Source organism: Acipenser ruthenus, chromosome 4, assembly GCF_902713425.1.
Source record: "Acipenser ruthenus chromosome 4, fAciRut3.2 maternal haplotype, whole genome shotgun sequence".
NCBI classification, from domain to species: Eukaryota; Metazoa; Chordata; class Actinopteri; order Acipenseriformes; family Acipenseridae; genus Acipenser; species Acipenser ruthenus.
Window position 1 is genome coordinate 9,399,174 of NC_081192.1, and position 16,875 is coordinate 9,416,048.

Genomic DNA, 16,875 nt, shown 5'->3' on the forward strand with positions numbered 1-16,875 from the left:
TTTTAAGAACATTTAGTGGTGCCTAGAGTTGTTGCAAGTAATATGAAAAGTTAAATGTGGCATGTCCATGCATTTGTCATGCTGTATGACAGATAACAAGAATGTATCTATCTTCACACCAAGAACTTGACCCATAACCATGCTGAATGGGAACTGTTTAAGACACAAACAAGGGTTTAGTGATATATTGATATATACTTAGAATCATGACTGGTAAATCACCTCTGGATCTGCATGTTAGCACCAGGATATGTTAAGGCCTTATCTGTTTTGGAAGATCAGTGCTGAACTTCATTCCAGTATAAATGTGAAAGTGAGGGCAGCCAAGAAAACTACCAGGGACATAATGTAAAGGGTATAGATGTGGATAGAATGGGAAAACAATTGAATTGAAAAGAGGAAGCAGTACATACAAAATATGTATTATGAAAAGTTGATTAAATACAGCAAGATGTTTAAACAAATATTGCCAAACAAATGTGTGTGTGTGTGTGTTTTTAACAATACTAATAATCAGAATTGACCAAGACAATCATAGAATACCACAGAGTACCAAGTTTGAAGACAATGGGAAATATTTTCAGTCCCCTTTAAAAAATTAAATTGACCATCTTAATTGTTTCATTTTTGGTTTGGTGCCTTACTGGATACATTTCTACTTTTTTGGGGGGGTAAAACTCTTTGTGAATGTAGGTCTAATATCCCAAAAGCTAGTAGTGTTGCATTATTGACATGAACAGAGAATAAAATAAATGTCCCTGCAAAAAGGTTCATTTATAGTGGATGATTTCCATCAAACTTGACTGAGTGCAGGGGCAACCTTTTTTCTACAATACAAGCGTTGCTCAACACTTTCTTGAAACCCTACCATGATGACCAGTGTAATGTAATCCAACCCTGATGAAAACTCACCTGGTACAATCTGTCCTGAGTCAGGTGGAGGGCCTGGGTTCAGGGCCCAGTGAAGCTGACGCTGAAATTCTGCTCTGTCTTCTGTATGGATGAGTTCGTAAACACTCTGGTGGATGACATCTGACTGAAAAAAATGAACAGTTGCATTCAAGAAATTTAGAACAAGAACATTGAAAAACAAAAATAAAAATACACTTAAGGTTTGTGTGTTGGACATGCGACATTAACAAAATGCTGTGAAAATAATTTTAAAGAAGTGCTGTAAATGCAGCAAAAGCTCAATATTTAAACAAAAAGGGAAGTGAAAAGGTTACTTTATCAAGCTGAAAAAAATGAACTCCAATACACCAATGCTATCTTTCACCAGTCAAGTCATAGAGTGCCTAAATAAAGTTTTGAGTCAACACGAACATATTTATTTCGTCTGTTGCATCTTCTTAGCAGCCACAACCGTTCCAGGTAAAATAGATTATGTTACATTGTTTACCGTCAGGAGTTTAAGGGTGATTTAATTCCACAGCAGGTTCCCTAGTTAGATAATGAGCTGATAATATCTCAGCCAAAGAAGCATGCACGCTAATTTAAGACTTTACCATAATGAAAAACAGCATGTGGCTGAGTTTTGGACTAAAGCAGGGTCAGCTGTTGCAGGGAAAACAAAAGTTTATTTCTCAAACTGACAATTTTAAGGTGAAAGCAGAATGCATAGAAATAATTGGGACTTTATTTTGGAAGTGTACTGCTGAGAAAAAAAAAAATCTATTAAAAACAGGGAATTAAAAATGAAATGCACTGCAGCTTACTTGATTGCAGTAAAAAAAAAACAAAAAAAACATTCACTAAATTTAGCTCACAGATTGTGTAAATGAGAATATCTAAAATGTATTGAAATGTGCTTGCTGTGGTGTATTTAATATTGTAAATAGTAGCACAAACTCAATGCAATTTAAACTTGTTTTTACTGAAAAAGAAGAAACAACATCTAATCCTAAGAGCTGTCTGTGTTGCATGCTCTCAGATCAGGACTTTACTAACACATGGGAGCTGCAGCATGCTGTTTCCCATATTGCAAGTGGACAAAATTAAAGGTGCAGTCACCAATTCCACACACATTTTCAGCCACTCTTGTGTTGCAGGGGCCTTGAGTCTCAAAGTCCATTTTTCTTCTTGTTGCTCTTGCCTTGCTGTGAACAGTGCTGAAATAAAGCTCCTTCATTGCAATAATGGAGTACTTTGTCAGACACTACAAGCAGACCATTACTAGTCTAGCACATGCTTAAACCATGCAGAAATGCAGCATGCACATTTTTAGACCCTTTTTTCAAAAGCTTCCACTGGGAAGCCCTCCTGCTGCACACTCCCCCTTGCGCTACGCGTCTCGATGAGATGGGTGCCCCCACTATCTTAGAAGTACCACATACTTTAAAATAAATTGAAAACCCTGACTTTAGAAATACATTTCTAAAACTGCATTCTTGAAAAATACGTCATTTGATTTTGCTGAACTCCCTCAATCTCTGGAATATAATTTATTTGTTTGCACTGAAAACAACAGAACATTGGTCACCTTACTAATTTAGAGTACAGCGAAAACAAAATGAATGAAAAAATAATAAACTTTTAGAGCTTCTTAATTAATATCTGAAAGTTGCTGTGTGATTAAATATTCTGTGCTTTGCTTCTAATCTCCACAGCATCACTGTCTGCAAGCAACGCCAATTAATTCACCTGGCAAATTCACTGTAAAACTAGGCACTAAAGTCTCAAAATTGAAAATTGCCTACCGTCAAACAGGCAGATATATCAGACTGATATGACAGAAGGACTGATTGATAGCAAAAAAAAAAAAGATCAACAGACTAACTTAATACCACTTAATTTACCAAAATGAAAATAATTTATTATGGATGTGTGAAAAACACATTAACAATACGCTGTGCAGTGTCAACACAGAAATCCGTCTGTGTGAACTTCAATTTTTTTTTATTCCATTATGAACCAACACAAAGGAGAAATACATAAATATAATGTTTTGTGTAAATGAGAAAAGATAAACACATTATCATTGTATTACAGACTTAATAAAAGTGCAAATGCAATGAAAGTGAAACATAATTCTGATTCTTTGTTAAATCAGGACAAAGAAAACAATGCAGAATCAATATGGGTCAGAATAATGGACACAAATTCAAAGGGCATAATAATAGGAGCATGCTATAGACCACCAAATTCAGACGCTGAGCAAAATAATCTGTTGTACAATGACATTCGAAATGCGTGTAGAAAAGGAGAAGCCATACTAATGGGGGATTTCAACTTCCCCTGTATAAAATGGGAAAACCCAATGGGGGGCACGACGGACAAAATTTAAATGGTGGAAATGACAAATGACTGCTTCCTAACGCAATTTGTCAAGGCACCGACTAGAGGGGAGGCATGCCTTGATTTAGTCTTTTCAAATAATGAAGACAGAATAACTAAAACAGAGGTCAGAGAGCCATTGGCAAACTCAGACCACAACATGGTCTCATTTGAAGTATTTTTTAAAACCCCAAAAGTAATGACTAAAGCTAAGGTTTACAATTTTAGAAAAGCAAACTACGAAGGTATGAAACAGAGACTAATAGAAGTAGATTGGAGTAAAATAGAGAAAACATCCACAGAAAAAGGGTGGCTGTTTTTTAAAAATGTAGTACTAGAGGCACAAAACAATTACATCCCAAAAGTAGACAAATCTAAATCTAAAACAAAATGGCCAAAATGGTTTAATAGATCAATTTAAAAAAATATTCAGCGAAAAAAGGCACTTTACAGAGCGTTTAAAAGGGACCAAAAACAAAGTACACAGAAAGAGTACTTGGAACTGCAAACACAAGTCAAAAAGGAAGTTAGAAAGGCCAAGAGAGAGATAGAAATCAATATTGCTAAGGGGGCTAAAACCAATTCCAAAATGTTTTTCCAATATTATAACAGCAAGAGAACATTCAAAGAGGAGGTTAAATGTCTAAGAGACACAAATGGCAAAATCATAGATGAAGAAAAAAAAATAGCAAATACATTAAATGATTACTTTTCACAGGTTTTTACAAAGGAAGACACGGACAACATGCCCCACATGTCGATCTGTTCCTATCCAATTTTAAATAACTTTAGCATAACAGAGGCAGAAGTGTTAAAGGGACTAGGAGCTCTTAAAAATAAACAAATCCCCTGGGCCAGATGAGATCCTCCCACTAGTACTCAAAGAAATGAAAGAAGTTATTTACAAACCGCTAACCAAGATCATGCAACAGTCTCTTGACACAGGGGTTGTACCAACAGACAATAGCAAACGTAATACCAATCCACAAAAAAGGGAGACAAAACCGAACCAGGTAACTACAGACCAATAAGCCTGACTTCTATTATATGTAAACTTATGGAAACTATAATAAGATCCAAAATGGAAAATTACCTATATGGGAACAATATCCTGGGAGACAGTCAGCATGGTTTTAGGAAAGGGAGATCATGTCTAACTAACCTACTTGACTTTTTTGAGGATGCAACATTGAAAATGGATAACTGCAAAGCATACGACATGGTTTATTTAGATTTCCAGAAAGCTTTTGACAAAGTCCCGCATAAAAGATTATTTCTCAAACTGAACGCAGTAGGGATTCAAGGAAATGCATGCACATGGAGTGGTTAACAGGTAGAAAACAGAAAGTACTGATTAGAGGAGAAACCTCGAAATGGAGTGAGGTAACCAGTGGTGTACCACAGGGATCAGTATTAGGTCCTCTGCTATTCCTAATCTACATTAATGATTTAGACTCTGTTATAGTAAGCAAACTCGTTAAATTTGCAGACAACACAAAAATAGGAGGCGTGGCAGACACTGTTGAAGCAGCAAAGGTCATTCAAAATGATCTAGACAGCATTCAAAATTGGGCAGACACATGGCAAATGAAATTTAATAGAGAAAAGTGTAAAGTATTGCATGCGGGCAATAAAAATGTGCATTATAAATATCATATGGGAGATACTGAAATTGAAGAAGGGAACTATGAAAAAGACCCAGGAGTTTATGTTGACTCAGAAATGTCTTCATCTAGACAATGTGGGGAAGCTATAATAAAGGCTAACAAGATGCTTGGATATATTGTGAGAAGTGTTGAATTTAAATCAAGGGAAGTAATGTTAAAACTCTACAATGCATTAGTAAGACCTCACCTAGAATATTGTGTTCAGTTCTGGTCACCTCGTTACAAAAAGGATATTGCTGCTCTAGAAAGAGTGCAAAGAAGAGCAACCAGAATCATCCCGGGTTTAAAAGGCATGTAGTATGCAGACAGGCTAAAAGAATTGAATCTATTCAGTCTTGAACAAAGAAGACTACGCGGCGATCTGATTCAAACATTCAAAATCCTAAAAGGTATAGACAATGTCAACCCGGGGGACTTCTTTGACTTGAAAAAAGAAAAAAGGACCAGGGGTCATAAATGGAGATTAGATAAAGGGGCATTCAGAACAGAAAACAGGAGGCACTTTTTTACACAGAGAATTGTGAGGGTCTGGAACCAACTCCCCAGTAATGTTATTGAAGCTGACACCCTGGAATCTTCAAGAAGCTGCTTGATGAGATTCTGGGATCAATAAGCTACTAACAACCAAACAAGCAAGATGGGCTGAATGGCCTCCTCTCTTTTGTAAACTTTCTAACGTTCAACATGTTTTTATAAGTAGGGCTCTTCATTTTCGTTTTTTTATTTTTGATGATGTAATGCCCCTTTAAGTTTGTTTTGAGCTGACATTGTTTCTTAATTAAACACTTGTTGATTGTAAAACAAGATCACTTTTGTTGTGTTTTTTTTTCTTCCTGTAACTTGAATGCTTGGTTTGATTCACTGATAATCAGAGATTCACACAACACAATTAAGAGAAAACTTGCATAACAGGTGAAATAATTTTTGCAACAAGTCACTAGGATTTCAAAATGGGGATTAAAGCAATTTAACTTCACTCGCTTTTTGGGTTCAGTTTGATTTAAAAAAAGAGTTGCCTTTAAAAAAAAAAAATAGCAAGCATTGTTAGCAGTGAAACGGAATGAGAGTTTTAGTGAAGTTACAGGGGGGAAAAACACAACAAAAGCGATCTTATTTTACAATCAACACTTCTACAAGAGTTTAATTCGACTCGGCTCAAAACAAACAAAACTTAAAGGGACATTACGTCATCAAAAATAAAAACCGTAAACGAAGAGCCCTAACTATAAGCCCTAAATTATATTTTCACAACTTTAAAAAAAAAAAAAAAAAAAAAAAAAAAAAACTTAAAAGTTCCTACCCCCTTCCAAAAAAAAAAAATTATTTACACAAGCACAATTCCACTTTACTTTTTCCCTATACAGCCCTCTCGAATCGAATGAACTGAAGCACTGACTCTGTACCCTTCTTCCCCACACCGATCGGCTGCCAGTGTCACAGACCGCAGAGGGAGGCGTGGTTGAAATGAGAGACCAATTCTCATTGATTTCAAACACTTCGTCTGCAATGAATACTGCCTAATATTCGTAAAAATGAAAGACACTATTCAGCCATTACTAATATTAGGAAGAAGACCAATATTTGTGCATATCCTAATACGAATCAGTATTCGGGGAACACCCCTAATTTTATATATATATATATATATATATATATATATACACATACACACATATACACACACACACACACACACATACACTACTTAAGCTTGCGATCTCTACTATTTGTCCAAGCTGGATATGACTAATGTATCCTATTTGTAAAATCAGAAATATCCCACTGTGCTTACAATGGTATTTTTTATTTACACATAAACCAACTGTATATTACACCTACTGAAATTATATACACATTTTCTTTAAATTAAGAAGCAGTTTGTGTTTCATGTCAAAGCCTCACTACTATGTAAGGTTTGGTGGTTTTGCAAAGCCTATACCACTGTATCCTCCTTTGGCTTAATGAACCTCTGTGGTAGAGAAATGCCTGGCACATTTTGGTGTCATCAGTCTGAGGGCTATAGTACACAGTGTTAGACAATGCCCCAGATAAAACACAATTTTAGGTTGCAAGCATTAATGTATAATAACAATACTGAGAAAAAAATGTATGGGCCACAGCATGTCTTCATTTGGAGTGATTTACTGTAGTGGACATGTTGCACTATAGAATACATTTCCCAAGTGTTATGGGAAAACACATATTAGTATTCTTAGATGAAAGCTGTCAGACTAAACTCTAATTAAAGATTTCCTCTGTCTGCTTTCATCTAATAACGCTAATATTTGTGCTACCCCATAACTAGTCTTTAACTAGCCATGCCACGGGTTGCCTAGATTCAAACTGGATAGTGCTCACAGACACTGCATCAGGTGCAAAAGCATACAAAAGCTTTGTGAATTTTTCCTATAACCAAACAATGAATCTAAACAACATACAGTACATATCCCCAGCCCAAATGATATTAATACATATTAGAAAACGAGTGACCCAGAATGCATTTATTGTTTAGTGTGACATACACAGACAGCAATGCAGCAAACTCTGTAATGGTTCCAAATGTATATGCAATCCCAAGCCAGGAATCAATCAGTACGTCACGATGACCAAGATCTCATCAAGATCAAGATCTCAGGGATGAGAAGTGCCAACGTGTGTTAAAGAAAAAGTAATCCATAATACAGAAGCCATGATTATTATAGACTTCTGAGGACCTTTCAGGAAAATCGTTGTGCACATTTACAATATAGCAGCACCGGTTTAGAGCACTGTGAGTGGATCTGTGTGGGTCATTGCGGCACTTGTAGTGCGTAAACCTAGGCTTTCAGCTGATACTCCTCTCAGACACAGATGTACACCATCTGATAACCCTATATTATGATATATATTTTTTCTCAAAATTGGGGTGATCAAATATCAAATGAACAAGAGCGAGCTATGTAAAATCCAGTCTTCTTAACAAACTTGTTCAAATACAAATGCTTCTAAAAGCAGCTTAATACACTGCACTTGATAAGTGATGTATAGAATTCTGATATGTATAATGGTTAACTAAACATTGTGAGAAGGCGGATCAAAACAATTACTATACTCATACAGGGTTAGTATTTTGGTTTCAGTGTGGTGTATTGTGGACAATGTGTAAAATACACGTCACAAACTAGGATACATATTAAATCTCATTCAATTTGTTCCATAAAATGCTTATTGAGCAGGGAAAAAAATTCAAAACTGTAATTTACATAAATGTATGCATTTTCCATGCAGCATATTCGGTTTAGAAGTGACAATGCTAATCATGTGTGAAAACCTTATTTTGGATCCTTACTTTTACCTTTCCAAAATTAACCTTAAAAAGTGTGCCTGTTTAATCTAAGTTAGTAAAGCTACTGCAGCAACAAATGTTTCTGCACTTTATAATAAAGTTGGCCATGTAATCTTTCAGCAACTTCTAGCTTTCTGTAAAATAACATCTGCTATGAAAACAATTAGCTGGATTCAAGTTATCAAATCTGCCACACTAAAGCAAAAAGAGAAGCACAACTAGCAGCTACCTGAGGTTTTCACAAAGGAGGACACGGACAACATGCCCCACATGTCGACCTGTTCCTATCCAGTTTTAAATAACTTTAGCATAGCAGAGGCAGAAGTGTTAAAGGGACTAGGAGCTCTTAAAATAAACAAATCCCCTGGGCCAGATGAGATCCTTCCAATAGTACTCAAAGAAATGAGAGAAGTTATTTACAAACCGCTAACCAAGATCATGCAACAGTCTCTTGACACAGGGGTTGTACCGACAGACTGGAACATTGCAAACGTAATACCGATCCACAAAAAGGGAGACAAAACCTTACTAGGTAACTACAGACCAATAAGCCTGACATCTATTATATGTAAACTTATGGAAACTATATTAAGATCCAAAATGGAAAATTACTTATATGGGAACAATACCCTGGGAGACAGTCAGCATGGTTTTAGGAAAGGGAGATCATGTCTAACTAACCTGCTTGATTTTTTTGAGGATGCAACATCGACAATGGATAATTGCAAAGCATACGACATGGTTTATTTAGATTTCCAGAAAGCTTTTGACAAAGTCCCGCATAAAAGATTAATTCTCAAACTGAACGCAGTAGGGATTCAAAGAAATGCATGCACATGGATTAAGGAGTGGTTAACATGTAGAAAACAGAAAGTACTGATTAGAGGAGAAACCTCAAAATGGAGCGAGGTAACCAGTGGAGTACCACAGGGATCAGTATTAAGTCCTCTGCTATTCCTAATCTACATTAATGATTTAGATTCTGGTATAGTAAGCAAACTTGTTAAATTTGCAGACGACACAAAAATAGGAGGAGTGGCAAACACTGTTGCAGCAGCAAAGGTCATTCAAAATGATCTAGACAGCATTCAGAACTGGGCAGACACATGGTAAATTAAATTTAATAGAGAAAAGTGTAAAGTATTGCATGCAGGCAATAAAAAATGTGCATTATAAATATCATATGGGAGATACTGAAAATGAAGACGGGAACTATGAAAAAGACCTAGGAGTTTATGTTGACTCAGAAATGTCTTCATCTAGACAATGTGGGGAAACTATAAAAAAGGCCAATAAGATGCTCAGATATATTGTGAGAAGTGTTGAATTTAAATCAAGGGAAGTAATGTTAAAACTTTACAATGCATTAGTGCGGAGCAGTGTGGAGTAGTGGTTAGGGCTCTGGACTCTTGACCGGAGGGTTGTGGGTTCAATCCCCAGTGGGGGACACTGCTGTTATACCCTTGAGCAAGGTACTTACCTAGATTGCTCCAGTAAAAACCCAACTGTATAAATGGGTAATTGTATGTGAAATAATGTATAATGTGATATCTTGTAACAATTGTAAGTCGCCCTGGATAAGGGCGTCTGCTAAGAAATAAATAATAATAATAATAATAATTAGTAAGACCTCACCTAGAATATTGTGCTCAGTTCTGGTCACCTCGTTACAAAAAGGATATTGCTGCTCTAGAAAGAGTGCAAAGAAGAGCAACCAGAATCATCCCGGGTTTAAAAGGCATGTCGTATGCAGACAGGCTAAAAGAATTGAATCTATTCAGTCTTGAACAAAGAAGACTACACGGTGATCTGATTCAAGCATTCAAAATCCTAAAAGGTATAGACAATGTCGACCCAGGGGACTTTTTTGACCTGAAAAAAGAAACAAGGACACAAATGGAGATTAGATAAAGGGGCATTCAGAACAGAAAATAGGAGGCACTTTTTTACACAAAGAATTGTGAGGGTCTGGAACCAACTCCCCAGTAATGTTGTTGAAGCTGACACCCTGGGATCATTCAAGAAGCTGCTTGATGAGAGTCTGGGGTCAATAAGCTACTAACAACCAAACGAGCAAGAGGGGCTGAATGGCCTCCTCTTGTTTGCAAACTTTCTTATGTTCTTAACTAGAGTCTGTTTGTGTACAGTATGTTTTTATAACTGAAGATCGTAATATGATTATTGTTGAAACAAGCAAATGCATGGCAGATCTACAGTCAAACAAATTCCAGTAAATCTAGTACTGGTATTTCAAAGCTCTGTTTTTTTTTAATACATATGTAACATATTGTACTTCACATAAGGATTTTATCAAGTGACTGTCAAATGGCTGTACTTACACACCAACAAAATGGAATTTCATTTGTAGGTTATCAAGTAACAAGAGATATGAATATAATCATTCACATACCTATTTCAGCACTCAGTGCAATGCTTAAAAGTCTCTGCTGGAGCCTGTATGTGAAGTTTTTGTAGCATGGGGAATTGAACCCCTGCTTCTGCCTGTATAGAACAGAACACACTGAAACAGTATGCATGTTTTCTTAGCTAGACCCGTGTGGACTGAAGCTTGCAAATTTTTCTAAGGGAAATCATAATGATCAGAACATAGCAATTGGATCTTCGTAAATATCTATTTAAATGTATTTACTCCCTGGGTAAAACAGCTTGGAAAACTGAGGAGTTTTAAATCACCAAAAACATTCAAAAAGCATAATTTCCTAGTACCTTTTTTGTGAAAAAATGAATTAGAAAAATTATGAAATGTATCAAAATCAAATTCCAGGCACATTTTTTGACATTTTGTCACTTTAGTTTTTCAAAAGTATATATTTTTTTAGATAACAAAAAAAATGTAATGCTGTATGTAAAATGTACCCATTGCCATGTAATATGGGTTTCCAATGTCTGATAGAATAGCGTAATTATACATATTTTGTATCACTTAAAAATAAATACTGCAAGCATTTACACTACTTGTTACTCTGCGTTTAGGAACATGGCAGCCAGTTTAGTTTGCTTCCGGTAAATTACATACTGCATACAGCTGCACAATTTCTTTACAATGTCTTCAATGAAAAAGACACCAGCCGCATCAAATATCACTCTGTCCAAATTCAAGAAGGGGGCATTTCATGTGTGGTTTTATTTTTAAATGTATTTATTTGTATTTATTTTTTGATAATTCACTGACGGTGAAAATAGAAGGCATTTACAGGTAAGCATTTAAATATTTAGGAACACTTGTATGATAACTCTAGAGAAAATTATACATTTTGAATGTGACAACGCTTATTTTGTCTGCTTTAATAAATATTATGTTTATTGAAATACCTATTTTTAGACTGTGAAATGGGCAATTTTTACCATGGGAAAATGTCAGCCCTAATATGTAATGATAAATGTATTTTTTGTGTGTTTAACTTCTCCCTCCAAAGAAAATGTGTACAAACTGTTGCAAGAACTGTATAAAAACCCTGCTTTGCAACAATGCAGTTGTGAATCTACATATTTCTGCTTTGAAATTTAAATACAAACACCTTTAAGTACCTTAAGAGTTCCCTACCCCCTGCCCCTCCACCAGTTGATTCTTAACCAGTGCATAACCCACATTTTTATTGATATACACTTTTGGACCAGTAATAGAACAGACAGCATTATGAGAGAACACTGTTCAAGCTTCCCAGCCACTCAACAAACACCCAGTACTGTCTTGGTGTGGCCCTGAAAATCCACATTCTTGTCTTGTGTTCCTGATTTAGGAAGACCATTTGTCACGAACATGTCGCTATCAAAGTTTGTTGACTTTTTTTTTTCATGCTTTATATGTAAACAGATCAGGCACCAGTTTAAGCTGTGTACTACAGCAGTCTTCCCCAATCAACTCTCTTGTCCAATAATGATTTTAGAAGAACAACTGATACGCAAAACAAATATGAGGAGGAACGTATTAAAAACAAATGTACACATATACTTTTAAAAAAATAGATGTTATAAATAAGATTAAATTATACTTGTCTGTTTCAAGCCATTTTCAAGAACCGTATTTATAAAATAAAAATAAAAAAATCAAGAGAACTGTATATAGAAAATTTGAAGCACCTATAATTGTAGTCATAACTGTTCTCACGCATCCATATCTGAAACATTCAAACATGAAAGGACAAAATGTACAAGAATATCTATCTCTGTTCTGATTAACACTAAGCAGGGAAGACTGCTTTTTGGAGGCATGGTTTTGATGTATTATAAGAACATTAGAAAAGTTTGAGAACGAGAAGAGGCCATTTGGCCCATCAAGGCTTGTCCCTTGTTAGCACTCCATTCTCCCCTACTGGAGGGAACTCATTTAAAAAGGCACAGAATTTTTTTTTTTTTTTTTAATGTTCCCAGTGTTTTAGATCCTACTATGTCACCTGATTATTCCAGGGGTTCCCAAACTGTGGACCGCTGCCCAAAGGTGGGCCGTGACACAGTCCTGGGTGGGCCGCGGAAGCAATGACATTCTATGCATTTTTTTCTATTAATAGCGATAAGCAGGCGCCAGCGGCAGCTGTAGCTGCAGTAAAGTATAAAGAATAAAAAAGGCAGCTACAGGAGTTTGAATGTGTTTGAATGTGTTTGTACCGTGGGCTCAGCTTTGAGGTGCTGGAATGGGTTTTTTCTTTTGTAGAAACATTTTCATACTAACTTTTGTACTTGATAACATTCATTTACAAATCCAATTGATGCCTATGAGGAATACGTTTTTGTGACTAATTAGCTATTAACATTTAAAATATTGAGTACTTTGATCTATGTTTCAATGTTAAATAAATCAAGTTATTAATCAAACTGCCAAATCTTGTTACATACTGGTAATTGATTTATTAAAATGTCTGGATATACTGCTATTTTATTGATTACTGGCGCGTCGTCTTAAAATAACGCTAGAATATGTTTTGTTGGAAAATAATAACAATAATAAAAAAAAAAGTTTTTTGACCGAATCGAAATTTCGCTGCAGATGCATTTATTTTCATAGGTTTTCTTTTGGTTAAGTGGCGTAGTTGTGCTTCTATTTCTTTTTTTTTTTTGGGGGGGGGGGGGGGGGGTTGCAAGCCAACTGAATGTGATTTTGCAAGTTGTATTTGGTTGCACAGAGTAGTGGCGAAAAAAGTAACTTCTGCAAGACTCTCGTTTCCGTATGTATTGTGCATATTCATCTTTTTTGGGCATGACTGTTCAGCGGGAGAGATAACGGCAGGACGTTTTAGTAACACAGTGTTCAGAAATTAAGATTTAACTAGTGCACATTGTACTGGTTTTACTCAAAGTGATTCCTGTTCAGGTATTTATGAATGGGAATAATAAGAGACATGCACTTCTTTCTTGCTTGATGACCAAGAAACACAACTGTATTTCTAAAATGTTCAATTATACAAAGGTGATTAATAATTTAAAGGTTTGATAAAAACGTCTGTTTAGTTTTTTCAATTGATTTTATTTTATTTATTCTTTTATTTTATGTGATTTCCATTTTTCACAATATTCATTCAAATGAATAAAGGACAGTTTAGATTAGGTTTATTTATAATGTACAGGTTTAAACATAGAAAATGTTTTTAATTTGACATTTTCCCAAGGAGTGCCAATAGTGGGCCGCAGTGCCTAATGCAGCTGAACTGGTGGGCCTCGAGTAAAAAAAGTTTGGAAAGCCCTCGGTTATTCTATGCATGGTTAACTCTGTGTAAAAAGTGCTTCCTACCTTCTGTTCTAAAATTTATTTTACTACGCTTCCACTTATGCCCTCTTCTTGTTCTCTCTGTGCTAACGTAATTGTTTTAACCTGTCCTCAAACATTTATATAAGACATACTGTCATATTGAACATACTGTTCCAAAATGTTAAACTGTGCAGTCTGTCTTAAAGACAAATACATTAAATATATGTGAAGTTAAAAATGAACTCAAACATGGATTTGATGTGCCTTTTAACCCTTAAACCGTGAAGGGGGCACGAAAAGCACAAAACAAAACAGTTATTTAAACTGCATAATAATGAAATGGTCACAAAAGGAGCAACAGACATAGATTGTTTGCTTTTCATGTTTGATCTGATGCCAATTACACCAAGTACTTTATGTTTTGCAACTTGGACCAAAACTAGAAAATAAAAATGTCACTTAAATGGAAAATCTGATGATCATATTATGTCAACAGTCTTTTAGGACCACAAGTAAATTAAACAGTCAATGTCATACTTTCCTGCATATTACCCCTGCCTGTGTATACATTAGGTAATGGAGTAGTATTTCATAGCCCTGCAGAAATTAGCAGTGTTTATAAAGCTAAGATCAAGTCTTCATCACATGGGTGGTCACTCATGCTTATAGTTTGCGATACCTCAAATGGTAATGTAAATACAAATGACAACTGATGCTCAGCTGAATATTGCTGAGCATCAGTTGCAAGTCATAAGGCCTAAAAAATTTAACATCTACTTCTACACTGGGGATTAATATTTGTATGAATAGGACTTTCCAGTAGTCAAGCACGGTCAAATTCACCAGTACATATAAAACAAATTTTTGATTCTGATGCAGCAGAGACGGACAATGACAAATCTGTCTCTGAAGCAAAGTGGGTTTGCGAAGATTAATCATCGAGCAGCAGTGACACCGAGGGCGCAGGAGATCCCACGGGAGAAGAAGCAATCCTGAAGCCCACCGACAACTACAAGATGATCCCTGGTCAATACCCTTGGAGGAATTAGAAGCTTTCATTGCACTAATATATGCCTCTGTGTCTGCTAACATTAAGGAAATACCAAAGTAATCAAGTTCATAGGATTTAACTGGAATTTCACATAAATTGTCACCTGTGTACGTGAAACCTTAGGAAACAAATAAAAGAACCTCCTGAAGTCAAAGCCAATAACCAATATCTTGGTTAAAAAAAAGCTTACTTGATTAAATCCAAGGTAGTCCTGAAGAGTAGATGAAACATAAAAGACTAAACCATCGGCAGTAACCACAAGCACAAATCCATTCAGGACCTGGGAATACAATACAAAAACATTATAATTATACATTGAGCTTTTGTACAACACATAAATCAAGAGACAACAAACGGAAGTACAAAAACACAATGGGTTGTGATTACTTCTAACTTTTTAACTTGAATTTATATTTGCTTTGCTATGTGTGGATCATCATGTGTAACAGTATATAGGAAAAAATACAAAAGTGTATCTGTCAATTATGTTACAACATAATAGAGACAAGCAACTTATACTTGGTCATGTATGGTGTGTGTGTGTGTGTGTGAGAGAGACAGAGATGGCGTTATAACTGTAACAATGTGCATAGGTCAAATGCAAATATGTATCAATAGGTTTGCAAACACCAGAAGTCGCTTTATTACAATAAATAAAATGTGGGGATATTAGTGAAGGGGTGGGGGGCATTATATAAAAGGGATGGCAACTCTATGAAATGGTTAGTAAATAAGTCAAATGGAAGTGAATAGTTGTGTAATCTATATCAAGGACACAGTTAAGAGTAAAACCATTTATTTTTACTTGAGGAATTTTAACGATGATACAGTCGAGTCATCAATTTGTTTTTGCTCAGAGACTGAATTGAAGAACATAAATTATTACATGATATTAAAGATACATATATTGTGTAGAGTATTCATTTAACTGAGAAAAATAATCAAAAAAAACATACCAAATGTAAAGGAAATAAGTACTTTGATATTTCCATAACTTGAAGTAGGGATCTCAAATGGTTTCTGGGATAGTAACTATTGAAATGGTGGCAACACCAGATTTACAGTAAAAAAAAAAAAAAAAATTACTGTAGCTAACTGATGATGATTCCCAGATCTTTCAGTCGAACTAGATCATTTTTGGTCAATGTGTCTAAATAGGAAGGCAAATACTGTAAGTAATAAAGCAAATGGTTGTCCTGAAGGTACACATTATTCACTGGGCATATATGTGTGTGTGTGTGTGTGTGTGTGTGGAGTTTTTACTTGAAAACAATGGTGTGAAAAAATATATCATCCCAGTTCTCACGCATGTAAACACCCTGTATCCGGCAAGTTATACAATTAGAGTACCAGTTTGCCTTGAAACGAACAGTAATAATTTAGCTTAAAAACCACTGCACTTGCAGTCTAGGCACAAACAATGTTTTGGATGAGATTTCTCCTAACAAGCTACTAGACAAAGCGTCTCCGTTTTGATAAGTCACGCAAGGGGCATTTATCTGCTCTTTCAATCAATAAAGTTCATGGTGATTGTTGTGATAGCAAATACAACATTTGGGACTTGGCATATCATCTAATAGGTTTTGATAAATGTTCCACTGCTTCCAGTTGGAGGTTTAACTATAAAGGTTGGTGTGGAGGAGAAAAAAAAAAAAAAGTTGAAAACATTGAGTTCATGTAAATAGCTGTGACGTCTGTTGCGAAATATTGTTTTCCCTTGAATTACTCAACTGCTGGGAAGATCAAGGAGTACTCTTTTAGTATGGAATTTTACAACTGCGGACACAGACATTTAAACAGAACCAGAAAACATTTATACAATTTTTACAGACAGTATTGTGATTCTGTACTAGAT

At 35.5% G+C, this 16,875-nt stretch overlaps 1 protein-coding gene across 2 annotated transcripts in view; it reads right to left on the bottom strand.

Annotated features, from left to right (window-relative positions):
• The window catches only part of LOC117400232 (aryl hydrocarbon receptor-like), a 109,462-nt gene that overhangs the window by 15,660 nt on the left and 76,927 nt on the right, over positions 1–16,875 (bottom strand). For both annotated transcript variants that reach the window (XM_033999848.3, XM_033999847.3), the window contains exons 4-5: positions 15,211–15,300; positions 913–1,036 (exon numbers count right to left, since the gene is read on the bottom strand). In XM_033999848.3, coding sequence (XP_033855739.3) covers positions 913–1,036; positions 15,211–15,300 — 214 coding nt within the window. The remainder of the gene's footprint in view (positions 1–912; positions 1,037–15,210; positions 15,301–16,875) is intronic.